Genomic DNA, 14,866 nt, shown 5'->3' on the forward strand with positions numbered 1-14,866 from the left:
ACCCAGGACCATCCTAATCCCCAGGCCTAGTCTTCTGGTCACATTTTCCAATCAGTTTGGCCTGAAAACAGTCTAAGCAAGTTTTAGGCCAGTAGGCTTTTTAAATAGTAGTGAGGTTAAAACTAAGCATACTACAATAGGCTTTTTTTTCCCTCTCAACAGTTTTTTCTTGGGGGACCTTGGTGGCTCAGTCGGTTAAGCGTCTGCCTTTGGCTCAGGTCATGATCCCAGAGTTCTGGGATCAAGACCCGCATTGGGATCCCTCCTCAGGGGAGTCTGCTTCTCCCTCTGCCTGCAGCTCCCCCTGCTTGTGCTCTCTCTCTCTGTCAAATATAAATAAAATCTTAAAAAAAAAAAAAAAAAGATTAAAAAAAACCACAGAAAAATAGTTTTTTCTTTCTTCTCTTAAAATTCATTTTTAAGATACTGTTTTGAAGAGCAGAAGTTTTAGAACTTATTAGTCCATGTAAGAAAGTCAATTTGACATTGCTCAGAGGAAAATCTTTTCTCCATGTTTATTGGTGTGAATAGATATATTGTTTAGCCTTAAATAAAAGCAAATTTATGGAATTTTGTTTTTAAACTCAAATATTTTCATATTTATCTAACAAAATATTTCAAAGTTTGCAACAGAGACAGAACTTGGGAAGTTATGAGATCCTTAAATATCATGTAGTCCAGTTGCCTATAGTTCTATTCCCCTCTTAAATTTCCACCAAATGGCATCTAATATGTGTTTGGAAACTTCAAGCAAAGAAGGATATTGTGCACAATCATGAAAATCCACTGGACATGCTAAACATTATACTCATACTTTAATGTACCTTAGGTTTAATAATGATAGTCTCCTTAGGTGTTATGTATCCCTCCTCTACTCTGTTATTTGTCTGCTTGACTTTACTAATTTATTACAGATCTTAGAACTCAGTGCTTATGATCAAATAAACCTAATGCTGAGGTCATTATCTGGAACAAATTGTCTTTTAATTTAATTTCCTGGGAACTTAATCTAAGCCCAGCTTTGCAATCAGTCTAGAAGATTTCTGAGACCCACCCAATTCAGTGAGGTATTGAGAAAGTAAGAATTCTTTGGTCTTGCTAGAGCATTATGCTGTGTAATTAGTAACACCTGGTGCCCCATGTCTCCATGTCAAGGTTCACTGTGGCTTACTGAACTGTATGCTTTTAGTGTACCCTGTAAACTGGTTATTGGTATCATAAAGATTTACCTTGGAGATAATTATGTTGTGTGTCATACTGCTAAAGCTTTTAACTACTGGAAAGACTGGTCTAGTTGGGTTTTTCTCTGGTTTAAAAAAAAAAAGACCACAGAGGTAAAATCTAGCGTGTGTGAGGAACATGGAAGAAGTTAACATTGTGGCCCATGTTGCATTTTAACTCCAGAATAGGGAATTTGAATATAAACTGGCATGGTTTGCTTTTGTCTAAGTATTGTTTGTGTTTTACTTTTGATCTGTCTTATCTGTTGAAATGCTGTTGTTACCATTTTTTGTTTCTGTAACCCAGCATATTTGGTGGACCTTAACCCTAACACCCTTATAGTGGCATCCAAGGTTGCTTTGGTGAAATGGGTTTATAAGCACTTAACTGTCTAAAGCCAAACCTCCACTCTACCTTCCTCAATAGAAGTCTTCTGATATAACTGACAGTATTCCATACTTCTCTTCCTCAAAAGGTAGATTTACTAACTTAGTTTTCTAGTTTGTTATAAAGCAATAGGTGGGGGACAGTGTCAGTCCATAATAAGCTTTTTCTGGCCATTTTACTGTCTAAGAAATGGGAAGAAAATATAAAGAACAAATTAATATGAAGAGACATTTATATTTGGAAGTATTGTTAGATCTTCAAATTTGAGTATAACCAAATTGAATATTTTTATTAGTTTAAATTTCCAATACAATGAAATTTATCTATCCAGATGGATAACTGATTATTTAATTACGGATTCCAGAGCCTTTTGCCACAACTGTCTTCTACCGCAGTGGATTAGAATGCCAGTTAGATTAGCAACAATAACAGCAACACTAAAACTGTATAGAACATAGTTTAATCTTACTTTGAAGACTTAGAAGTCATTTAAGACAGTATGTCTGGTCATCATTTATGAACATTAGCTATTTTGGTGTCTCAGATTGGGATATAGATTAGTAGGTAGAGACCACACCCGCCCACCCCAGTCTCATTACAGGTTGGATTTAAAGTTCCCAATTTATTTTAATGTTTTTGGAAAGGTAACAGAAGCAAGGTGCCTGGCCACACAGAATAGAAGCCAGATTGTACATACGCTGGCACAATTTCCCAGAAGCCTCAAGTGCCAAATGGGAACATGGAGTTGGTAATGACACTCCACTGGTCTTAATTTTGTCTCCTGTTACAGCCCTTCCTTAATTGAGTCTTAATGTCACTATTTAGGAAAAATTAACATGAACAGTCTTGACTGTAAAAGAAAAAGATGGCCAAGTTTCCTTGTTCGTGAGCCAAACTTAGCATACCAAAAATGGAGTCAGAGCTGCCTAGTGTCCTGGAAAGTCCAGTTCTACATAGGCTGCTCTCTGACTAATATAATTTTATTGTGTATGAGAGTTTGGTTGGAAGATCATGATTATAATTTATTTCCATACAGTTATCACTGAATTATGAATGTGTATATTTCCTGGTTAATATAGAATTAATTCCAGTCATTCCAGATATGATATTGCTAATTGATGTGAAGGAAATAAATATATTCATTTCTCTACTATTGGGTTGCCCAGTTCAGTGTGGCAAACAACTCATACAGTTTTTAAAATGTTCTAGATCAATTTGTGCTGAAAATTGTCACTCTCTTCCTTCCTTTCTTCTGAGGAGTGTTACTATGGGCACATGAATTTTTATTTATTTGATGTTTTACAATAAGTTATGGTCATTTGTTGTGATGTTCGAATCTTCATTATGTCCCAGAGCTGGCCAGTGGGAATCTGTTCACCTGTCATCTTGGCATGGCTCTTTCTGGGTGTGGGTGTTCCCTTGCTTTCTGTTACAACAGAATTTCCCCATCTCACCTTGTGCTTTCCCTACTATCAACTTGCAAACAGCCATTTCTCCAAGGAGTCCTGGTTTATTTCATTGAGGAATAATATTTAGAAACCCACACCTGAGACCAAAGATGTTCATTGCAAATGGAATGTCATTGTTTCTAAGCCTTTTCACTGGCTAGAGCTTAGGAGAAATATGTATTTTAATTTGAAGTTCATGTTCACATTTCCAACTCAAGTTAACATGACTGGGGTTTTTCCTTGACTTCTTTGATTTTCTTATTGTATCTCCTTTCTCTCACACTGAAAACCTTGGTTCCTAACAACATTAATATATTTGTTTTGTCCCACAATATGTATAAAATTGTTTCAGAATTACACTACCAATATTATTACTAATAGTAAAACAGTTGAATGAAATTAAATATTACTTTGTACTTTTTGTTCTTAGAATATATCGCCCTAAGCATGGTCAGTTTACTGTTTCCAAGTCATTTAAAATACTTGCTCTCTGTTGACAAGGTTACCAAGTTGGTGTTTTGATACATTGTTTCAGGCTATTTTCAAAATTAGAATTTGCTTTTTTAATGTTCTAAATATTATGTTTGAACATGTAGAAAGAATGTTAACATAATTTAAAAATGAAACTATATAAAAAGGTATATTTAGAGTAATTTTACTTTCCCCACCCATTTTCTTTACCTATTTTTATTAATTTCTGTTTTATCCTTCTAGTGTTTCCCTTTGCAAAAATAAACTCTTAGGTACACACATAGATGTGTTTATGTGAAGTTATGTGTGTGTGATATATGTATTCCCTATCCTTTCTTATACAAAATATACTGTTCTCTACCTTCCTTTTTGACTGAATATATTCTGGAGATTACTCCTTATGAGTAGGTAGAGATCCTCCTTTTTAAAAAAAGCCAAACAGGGACGCCTGGGTGGCTCAGTCAGTTAAGCGGCTGCTTTCAGCTCAGGTCATGATCCCAGGGTCCTGGGATCGAGCCAGGATCATAGTTAACTCAGCCAGGTCCCTGGTAATGCACTTTTGGGTTTCTAATACACATATTGGGTTATTTTTAAAGTAACTTTTCTAAAACGTTTAAACTGTTCAGTGTGTTCTCATTGCGTACAATCCAAACTTTATACGGTGTCCTCTAGTACCTGGCCTTTGCATAACCTCTTCAACCTCCTTTCATACCACGTCTTCCTCACCCACTAACTCAGTGCCTTACAAATTCAGATGTGACTTCTTCACACCTTCCCTGACCATCCTATCCAGTGTAGTTTCTTTCTCTTGCCATTAATACTTCACTCTGTTTCCTTACGAGCAGTTAAAAGCAATCTGAAATTACCTGGTTGTCTTAATTTAGGTGGAATCATGTAGTGGCTTAGATCTAGGGTTTTGAGCCAGGCTACTTGATTTTGAATCCTAGTTATGTGACCTTTGACTGTTACTTAGCACTCTGTGCCTTAGTTTCTTCATCTGAAAAAAAGAATAATAATAGTATTTTCCTTACAGTGCTCTGTGTGAAATGAATGGTTAGTAAATATAAACACTTGTGCAGTTGCCAGCACTTACTAAATATAAAATAAATGCTGGCCATATTGGTATTTTTATTCAGTTGTTCATTGTCTTTCTCCCCTCAGTAAGCTCTGTGACAGCAAGGAGCTTGCCTGAGTTGTTCCCCACTGTAATCTCAGGATTTAGAACAGTTCCTAAGAAATAGTGGGCACTTTTAGAGTTGTTGCTGAATGCATAATACTTAAAGTTCAATTCCCTTTTCTGTGAAACATTCTTGGAGATTTGAGACTAAAAGAATGCTCTCTCATATACATCATATGCAGTTGTCAAATTCAACACATATTTTCATCAAATTTGTCATCAAAATATGAATACCTACTATTAACATGTATCTCGGAAGTTCTGGCCAATTAATTATTAAAATCTGAAACAAATAAAAACTTATTCCTATCAGAAAAAGGACAGAATTATCATATTTGCTTTGACGCAATTATACATCCATGAAATCCAAAAGGATCAACTAAAGTCCTCTTAAAATTGTTGAGAGTTTAGTAAATGATCAAATTTGAACTATACATAAAGAAATTGTTTTCTAGCATACTGGTAATTACCAGTTAAAGCCATAATTGAAGAAAAGTACTATTCTACAAGAGGAGCAAAAAATGCAAAATACTTAGCAATATTCCTAACCAGAGATATTTGTGGAATGTATCTTTTCATAAAGAAAATTAGAAAACTTAAAGAGATAAGAGGTCTAGAAAAATGATGACACACCACATTTCCAGATGATAATATTGAATATTGTAGAAACTAAAATTCCTTCAAATTATATCACTGTAATGTTGATATATAAAAATACATATATAAATATGTTAAATTATTGCAAACCAAGCTCATTTGTATTTTTTACTAAATCTTGTCATAATTATTTTAAAGTTTATGTAGAAAATGTTTGAGAATGAACAGAAATGGTTTGGTGGCCACTCTTTAACAAAGATGCATAACACATTATCTGCTAGCAGCTAGGGGAGAACAATACTCCTACAAATCCAATGACTTTTAATATAGTAATATTATGTGTGATATACTTCTGAGGTTACCCAAATGTGCTATAAATGTCTCACTAGCAGATAGGAGAGTGCATCATTTACATTTACAGCAAGGAATCTAAGATACAAGAGAGGTTGTATTTACCCAGAGTTTCAGGGCATGTCAGAAGAGATCACATAAAAATTATTCTGACAATTCTAAGTTAGTTTTTTTTTTTTTTTAAAGATTTTATTTATTTATTTGAGACAGAGAGAATGAGAGCACATGAGAGGGGAGAGGGTCAGAGGGAGAAGCAGGCTCCCTGCTGAGCAGGGAGCCCAATGCGGGACTCGATCCAGGGACTCCAGGATCATGATCTGAGCCGAAGGCAGTCGCTTAACCAACTGAGCCACCCAGGCGCCCTAAGTTAGTTTTAAATAATAGATGTAGAAAAAAAATAAATTTCCTATTTAATCTTTGTATGGTCTAGGATGACTACCTTGTTCCAGTTTGCCTAGGATTTCCTGGTTTTAACACTGAAAGTCTCATGGTTCCAGGAAACGTGGGCAAACCATTATGGTTGATCACCCTCATACAGTTCATAGAAAAGATGCTTATGTCTGTAAATAGTATTTCTCATAAAATGGAAAGACGTGGAAGACAAGTGAAACCCATCTAAGGCCATCTTGGAGTCCCCAGGCCACACGTTCTCTTGGTACACAGAATTCCTACAGGAGGCTTCATCAGTTCAGGGGACTTAAGATTTGGGTTCAGTCAAGAATCTATGCATAGTAGGATTTGGTAAGACTCCCAGCAGTCATCTGCAAAGTGAGTAGAAGGATTGAGGCCATTGTGGCTTCTATCTCACAACTAATCTCTGAGCTTATGATAGTTGTTACATGTTGACTTCTAGAGTAATTTTTCCTTTATGCTGCACTTTACAGGAGTCATATTTCTGGGGATTTACTTTCAATTCTTTTGCTGTTGTCTTTCTAAATATATCCATCAGTGGGAATATTTTACTGTGTATTAATGTACTTATTTCTTGCCTTTATCTACGAAGGAATTAAGGTGATATATTAGTATACTATAGAATTATGTTAATAGAAGATCTAATGTTTTTTATATGTATGTGTGTTTTATATAGCTATTAGTTTGACAGGTGTGTTCTATATCTTAATGGGATTGTCCTCTTTATAAAATGAGAAAGAGGGAGTTGTTTCTTTTTTTTTTTTTTTTTAAGATTTTGTTTATTTATTTGACACAGAGAGAGACACAGCGAGAGAGGGAACACAAGCAGGGCGAGTGGGAGAGGGAGAAGCAGGCTTCCCGCGGAGCAGGGAGCCCGATGTGGGGCTTGATCCCAGGACCCTGGGATCATGACCTGAGCCAAAGGCAGACGTTCAACGACTGAGCCACCCAGGCGCCACCGGGAGTTGTTTCTTTTTTCAGTTTTTCTTTCCAGATTACAAATACTTTAAAAATTCTAACCACCATGTAAAATATTCTAGAAATTGACTAGAAATGTAAACCACATTTACACCACTTTAGGTCTTACTTATTATAAAGATTTCCAAAGCAATGTGGTAGAGTATAACTTGGGTCCCAGTCATAATCCCAAGTCATCCTTGGGTATGCATTGGGAAGGTGGCTGGTTTACCAACCTTGATTTATAGATCACAGATGATAATACTTAAATTTGCTGACAATCGCATCAAGTAAGATCACAAGTTGGTGAGAAGAAGATGTAAAATTATGAAGTTATTTATAAAGCTACTGTTGCCTAAACCTCTGCTGAAAATTTCCTACAGAATATAAAGTGTATTTGTAATAGGTTATTTTGCAGTGAGCCTGTTGAGATCTCTGTTGTTTTTTCACACGAAGTAAAAATGTAACTTCTTGCCACAACTAAGGTGTTTCCTCTTTATTATTATTTTTTAGTGTCTAAAAAGCACGGCAAGCTCATTACTTTCTTACGCACATTCATGAAGTCTCGTCCAACAAAACAGAAGCTGAAGCAGCGGGGGATTTTGAAAGAGAGGGTGTTTGGTTGTGACCTGGGGGAGCACCTTCTGAATTCTGGTTTTGAAGGTAAAAATAAAATTTATAATCTCATAATTTCAGTTTTGACCTCTCCATATTGATTTTCTAGAATCCATTTTGAAGCAGATTACACAAGCAATATCTATTCCATTTAAGCTCAGCAGCACGGTATTGAGCTTTTCACGTACTCATTTGAGTTCTGAGATAACTGAGAATAAAGAAGGTTTAAGAATGCATTTTAGCATCAGAGATGCTTGTGATCTATCTAGGATGAGTAAGACTTTCCCACAAAGGGCACAACTGCACTGTTAGACTTCATTATTTTTATATCTGTCTAGACAGCTTTCTCAGCCAGTTTTCCTCTCACATTTTATTGTAAATTATTTAATTTCTATTTTGAAAAAAAAAGTCAAAGTTTGAGACTATAAAATACCCAGACCAGTCTCCCAACTTTTGTTGCTAAAAATTTAAATTTCTTTATAAGTTAAAATCTGATTCAAGAATTCAGTGGTTAGATGAATGGATAGAGGGGATGAATGAATAGGAAGAAAGGAAAAAGTTAAATATAATACATAATATTTTAAAGTCTAAGTGCAAACAGAATAATCACAAGGAAGAATGGTGTATTTATATAGTATATACATAGTGTGAGGAGAGAGGAGATATAAATATGGATAGCTAGATAGATATAATTATGTAATGTGTATAATCATTCTTCCTTATAATATTCTGTTTTAGTTTGGGCTTTAAAATAGTGTCCTTATTCTATATAAAATTGATTCTGTACCAGGTTTTTCTAAGATGAAACCTCATTTCAGAGCACTGTTTTGCTAAATGACTCATTCTTTGAATTGTATTCCTAATGAATAATTAACTTTGTAGAAAGATTATCCTGTTAACGCTTTTTAAACTTTTGAGCACCTCCCTGTCGGAGCAAGTGACAAGCCTGACCTGTTTCTTCCATACGAAGTGTTGTAAGAAATCATGTAGGAACCTGACAAGGCATTTAAAAAAAATTCCTTTAGTGACCTCTGATGCCAGGATTACTCAGAATGATCTTAACAGCATGTCAGCTACCACAAACCATAATGCTTATAATCGAGTTGCTTAAAGATTATATCACAGTTATCTAAAGAACTGATTTTTTAAAAAATCTTGTCACATAGTACTTTTTTGTAGATAACTTGTCATTTACCTAGGCATCCTTAATTATAGAGTCAGATGTTTTTTGTTATCTTAGGGTTTTTTTTTTGTTATCTCTTTTTCATTTTTATTTCTTTTGTATCTCATTTTGTTCAGCCTAGAGTGTTTTCTAGTTTGTTCTGTCATGCTCTTTAGCTTTCACACATCAATTCAGCCAGCAAGTTTTAGTTGTACTTAGAAGTTTCAGGTATGTTTCCATTCTTAGTATGGTAGGAGAGGACAGATGCCAATATATCATTTCTTTCTGAAAAATAATAGATTTTAATAACTACAGGGTCCATGCATCCCGTAACTATGATAAATTTATTCTAGTGGAACAAAGAGTTTTCAGGTATCACTTATTTTTTTATAGGACTTGTTTTATTTGCTGCACATATTTGAAACCAAACTTCCTTAAAACGAGGTTTGAAATGAAATTGCAAAAAAGTGAGACTTTGTAGAAAACTTGGTTCTCTACAAAAAAATACTTAGAGTTGGTACAAAATACAAAAATTTAAAAACTCAAAGTGAGGAAACTCTGTTGCCTGAACGTATTTCTGTGTTTGTACTACTGTAAATATATAGAAAATTTTTAAAAAGATTTTATTCATTTATTAGAGAGAGAACACAAGCAAGGAGGAGAGGCAGAGGGAGAGGGAGCAAACCCTCACTGCTGAACAGGGAGCCCAATACGGGACTCGATCCCAGGGGTCTGGGATCATGACCTGAGCTGAAGGCAGATGCTTAACCGACTGGGCCACCCAGGTGCTCGTAAATATACAGAAATTTTATAATCAGAGCACACACTGGGGAAAAAAAAACAAGGCCCAAATAACCCCTGAAATTAATCCTTTAGAAAGTCATATTTTCCTAACCAAAAATCATGGTGCACATTCTAACAAGTAATACTGTACCAATGTACTCCTGGCCCAGAAGCCACCACGTTGACAATGGAAGTTGACTCTTTCATCTGTATCACAGAATGCATGCATATAGAAGGGTTGTAATAAATAATTGATGAGTGAGTGAGTGAGTGAGTGAGAAAAGGACAGAAATGAAACCGCAGCTGTCAAGAAAAACCAAAGACCAATTCGTGTCCTACTTACTTACCGCATACTTTTCTTCGCCATGATTCTAATCTTAAGGGTCATCGGTTTCAATTTAGACATGTACTTCTTATTATATTGCCATGATGATATAAATACTAAATAAAAGTGGATCAGAAGTGTATTATTGGAGAGTGTGGGAATAATTCTTAAAGTCCTATCATCTTCTGGAAGAACCAGTTTGGAGGTTTCTAATGCTGTATTTTGACTGGGCCATTGTTTACTGTGCACTTGCCTGGATTGTTAGATGGTTTGGAGGGGAAAGATGGCTAATAAGATACCTTTTCTAACTAGGATTTCTTCTAATAACGTATTGCATTCCTATATTGCTTTCTTATATGTTAGTGAAAAGAGAAACCAAATCTTTTCTTTTTATCTTCTGATACTGTTCTTCAGTTTCTACTCTTTTCTTTAAAATGAAAGTTTATGCTTTTCTCTTTTGTTTTGCTACCTATTTTAAATAACTATCTCATTTGTCTCTCTAAAAATTCTAAGTAATAACACTGTTCAGTTGTGTAATTTTATTTATAAAGGCCCATTATGTGATTATGTGGATATTCAGTCTTTTTACCTAGGGAACATAAAATGTAAAGAAACAATTCAGATGTTTTCCATGAAGTATTATGTTTGCAGAGCCTTAGCCATATCATCAGGGAAAGACTTACTAATTCCCCATATTTTTGAAGTTTGCCTACTTGTTTGGGAGAATATAAGCAGGTATGAATTTAATATCACATGTTTGTGAGAGCCCCAAGAAAATTATCTATACTTTTTAATGGATGGTAGCTTATTTTTGTGAAGATTCTATAATGCATACTACGAGAGCCTGATAATACAGAAATAAAACCCTGTATTCTGAAAGGCTTTATGTACCAGGGTGAGTTAGCATGCTAATTTGGAGCATACATAATGAGAAGTATCTTTTAAGAAAAATAATTAAAGCTTTGTTTTCCTTCCTTTCTTTAAGTCATTATGTTAGTTACCCCAATAATCTCTAAATATATTTGCTTTGAAGTAGGTGATAGAAATTTTCCAGGTTCTAATTTGTTTTACATCTAGTTTGTAAGGATAGAAACCTAAGGCACTGAGGTTATCATTGATGGAACAATATTAGAAGTAGGACTCAAGTTCATAAAGATATTTTATATTTTGCATATCAATTTGACATAGAGATTGCTTATAATATCAAAATGAGTCCACAAAAAATACTTGGCAACTCTGCCCGCCCTTCATCTCTACCATCTACACGCAGTCCCTTTCTTGTTACTAAACTTCTTGGACATCTTTAGAGGTAGAAAGCACCCCGTTGAAAATGAATACAGTTTCTTATGAAAAATAAGATTTCTCTACTCTGCTGACTTGGTCATATAACTTTGTCAGGCTCACAAGGGTACTTATATATTAATTCATTTGTTAATTTTGTACATTGTTTCAAGACATGCTCCTGGATATTGAATATACAAAGATGGATGAAGCATGTTTTTGCTCCTTAAAAGCATGACTAATAAAGGGTAATAGTTGTATAAACAAGCAAATAATATTTCAAAATGACATAGTTCTTTGGGCACCTATAACATAGTGCAGCTACCTCTCCTTGGGGATATTCAAAGAAGGCTTGCTTAAGAGGGATAGTTAAGTTAAGTTTTCAACAACAGCCAAGAGTTTTTCTATAAGAAGGTGATAGTAGGAAGAGAGACCAGGGAGAGGAAATTGTTTTTCCTCTACCAGGAAATTGAGGGACTTATAAAATGACTGGTTTGTATGGCAAAAGATGAGACTTCATTTGGCCTAGAGTTGTGAAATATGGAAATATGGTAACAGTAAATAAGTGCAACTGTGAAGGACCTTATATTTTAGGCAGTATTTTGCAATGGTTAAAAATCGGCTTTCTCCTTGGACTCCTTGAGTTAGAATCTCATTTCTGCCATTGTTTCCTGCTTGCCCTTAGGTAAAACTTTGTAAGATTCAGTTTCCTCTCTATATATGTAATGGGGGTAATGATAGAGCTTTTCCTGTAAATTTCTGTGAGAATTAAATGAGAGCATCCATTGTAAAAAACAGCTTGGCACATATTACACGCTCGATAATATAGTTGATTTAAAAAATAATTCAAAGCTAGGGAGTATAAATTTTAAATGTAAATTAGAGGATCTGACAGAATTTAAAAGATAGAATGCAGGAAGAACAGCAAAAGGCAGGAGAACCAAGAAAAATCTGTTATAATAAAGTAGTGTTTTATGCAATAAGTAAAATACATTAGCTAAAATTAACTTATTAAAATATTTTAATTTTTTCATTTCCCAATCTGAATGTTTCATCCCTTGGTGTAGTAGTTTTCTGTAGACCAAATAATGTTCTCCCAACCTTCTTTTCAGGGATTTTAACTGACACTATCAAATGAACATAATTACTAAATCCTGTTGATGAAGTAAATTTATCAGTCTGCATTATAAGACAAATAGGTTCAAATTTCAGCCTGTACAGTTTTGAGTGATTATGAAAAATTTTTAATTTTATACCTCAAACAGTCTTTTCTAGACTATAGGCCCAGAATAGCTGTCCATTTGTGTCAGGTATTCAATGAAGTAACCAGAAAGAGTACCCTTCTTTTCTTTCTACTTATTGAGGAGGTGATAGTATTAAGTCAAAACATTTTTTAAAAAATATTTTATTTATTTATTTGACAGAGAGAGAGAGCGAGAGAGGGAACACAAGCAGGGGGAGTGGGAGAGGAAGAAGCAGGCTTCCTGTGGAGCAGGGAGCCTGATGTGGGGCTTGATCCCAGGACCCTGGGATCGTGACCTGAGCTGAAGGCAGTTGCTTGATGACTGAGCCACCCAGGCGCCCCCAGTTGTCTAGTTTAGATGTGAAAATAAGTTAAATATGTCCTCATCACTTTTTGTAGTAGATTAATCTCTGCCTCTTATAATTTTAATTTACCAGATTTTATTTTGCTTGTGAAAACTAAGACATTTTCATTTTTTTTGTGACTTTGTTGTGATGGAATACTCCTGGTTTAACCATGTCTTTAAAAATTCTCTTTAGTGCCCCAGGTTCTTCAGAGCTGTACAGCATTCATTGAGAGATATGGCATTGTGGATGGAATATATCGTCTCTCTGGCGTTGCCTCTAATATCCAGAGACTACGGTAAAACCTTATTTGGCATTTTCTTTTTCATTCCTATTATAATTTATTAACATGAAATGATTTCAAAAATAAGTCACATTGATAACCATAATTTTCAGTAATACAGTTTAGATAAAGTAGGAGATAATATCCATCGTGTTCTCTGTAAATGTTTCCCTGAATGCCATTTCTTCATCTGTTGTATCAGAAAACCATGTCCCCCTAACCTCTTCAGTACTTGTATTTTGCCTCATTGCAGTATTTGAAGATTTTAGCAAATTTCAAAGTTTGAATCCATGAAGACAATGAGAGATGAAAATTTACACTATAATAGAAATATTCCTTAGTTCTTAATTAAAATCAACAAGTGAAACGTTCTGTTGAACCACCCTTGCAACCCATGAATAAATCCCACTTGATCAGGGTGAATGATTTTGGTAAATGTCCTGTCGGATTCATTTTACTAGTGTTTTATTGAGAATTTTTTCTTCTATATTCATCAGGGATATTGGCCTGTAGTTCTCTTTTTTAGTGGATTCTTTATCTGGTTTTAGAATCAGGGTAATGCTGGCCCCATAGAATGAGTTTGGAAGTTTTCCTTCCTTTTCTGTTTTTTGGAATAGTTTGAGAAGAATAAGTATTAACTCTTCTTTAAATGTTGGTAGAATTTACCCTTGAAGCCATCTGGTCCTGGATTTTGTTGGGAGATTTTTGATTACTGATTCAATTTCTTTCCTGGTTATCAGTCTGTTCAAGTTCTCTGTTTCTTCCTGTTTCAGTTTTGGTAGTTTATATGCTTCCAGGAATTTATCCATTTCTTCCAGATTGTCCAAATTGTTGGCATATAGTTTTTCATAATATTCTCTTATAATTGTTTGCATTTCTGTGGTGAAACTTCTTCTAATCTCCTTTAGCCCCAGTGCTGTAGCGTATGCTCAAGTGTGTATGTGCTATGTATTCTACATCCTCTCCCCTTCTCAGAGACAAAAATAGTGGTCTCCTTTATATGAGCAATAGAAATTTTATTTTTGCTTAATCTCTCAGATTAATATGTTGTTATCCTTTATTTTTCACTGTGGTGCCTAGTAATTGCCATTATTCCATGCAGATTTTAGTATTCTAATTGGCCATAGAGCTCATCTCTATTTTCAGGAGTATATGTTTGGAAAATACTTAAATTGATTCTTGTGCTAAAGACAGTGTCAGTCTTTAGTTTCAGCTGCAGCAGATCTCATATTCACATTGTCCACATATACTAATCCTCTAGGTTGATAAGTAGTCCCATACCTGTAGATTAATATTAATTAACCTCCTGGAGAATGAGCCTAACCTGCCTCAGTATTCTAAGCACAACTTTCATTTCACTCACTTTACACTATGATTTTGCTGGCTATTAAAATTTGGTTAGCTAGAAATTGCTTTATATTATTTCTGGCTCCTTTACCTTTCTTCAGTAAAGTATTCCTGAACTATACTTCTTGTACCTGAGGGATTTCTGTACAGAGTTGCTCATGGACCAGCTGCCCTTCAGCCCTAGTTTGCAGAATTGCCAAAATACTGGATATTCAAACCATTAGAATTAGGAGTTCTGTTTTCAGATCTGTGTGTTAAGAACTGCTCATCCATATGCATTTCAGAGATCGTTGTCCATTTTAATATTAGAACTATGCCTGTAATTTCCACTTAGAAAAACATTTGTCTTATGAACAGACATCCAGTTACTGCTGAAGTCCAAATATAACTTAGATGAAATACAGTCATTTGACTAAAACATTAACTTTGCTTCCTAAGTCATATATTTCCTTTTTCTTCAATA

General features: G+C 34.8%; 1 protein-coding gene across 7 annotated transcripts in view; it reads left to right on the forward strand.

Moving 5' to 3' along the window:
- Window positions 1-14,866, forward strand: part of ARHGAP32 (Rho GTPase activating protein 32) — a 311,464-nt gene that overhangs the window by 262,217 nt on the left and 34,381 nt on the right. For all 7 annotated transcript variants that reach the window (XM_078058771.1, XM_078058770.1, XM_078058768.1 and 4 more), the window contains 2 exons: window positions 7,534-7,683; window positions 12,969-13,071. In XM_078058771.1, the coding sequence (XP_077914897.1) occupies window positions 7,534-7,683; window positions 12,969-13,071 (253 nt within the window). The remainder of the gene's footprint in view (window positions 1-7,533; window positions 7,684-12,968; window positions 13,072-14,866) is intronic.

Source organism: Halichoerus grypus, chromosome 11 (genome assembly GCF_964656455.1).
Source record: "Halichoerus grypus chromosome 11, mHalGry1.hap1.1, whole genome shotgun sequence".
Taxonomy (NCBI): Eukaryota; Metazoa; Chordata; class Mammalia; order Carnivora; family Phocidae; genus Halichoerus; species Halichoerus grypus.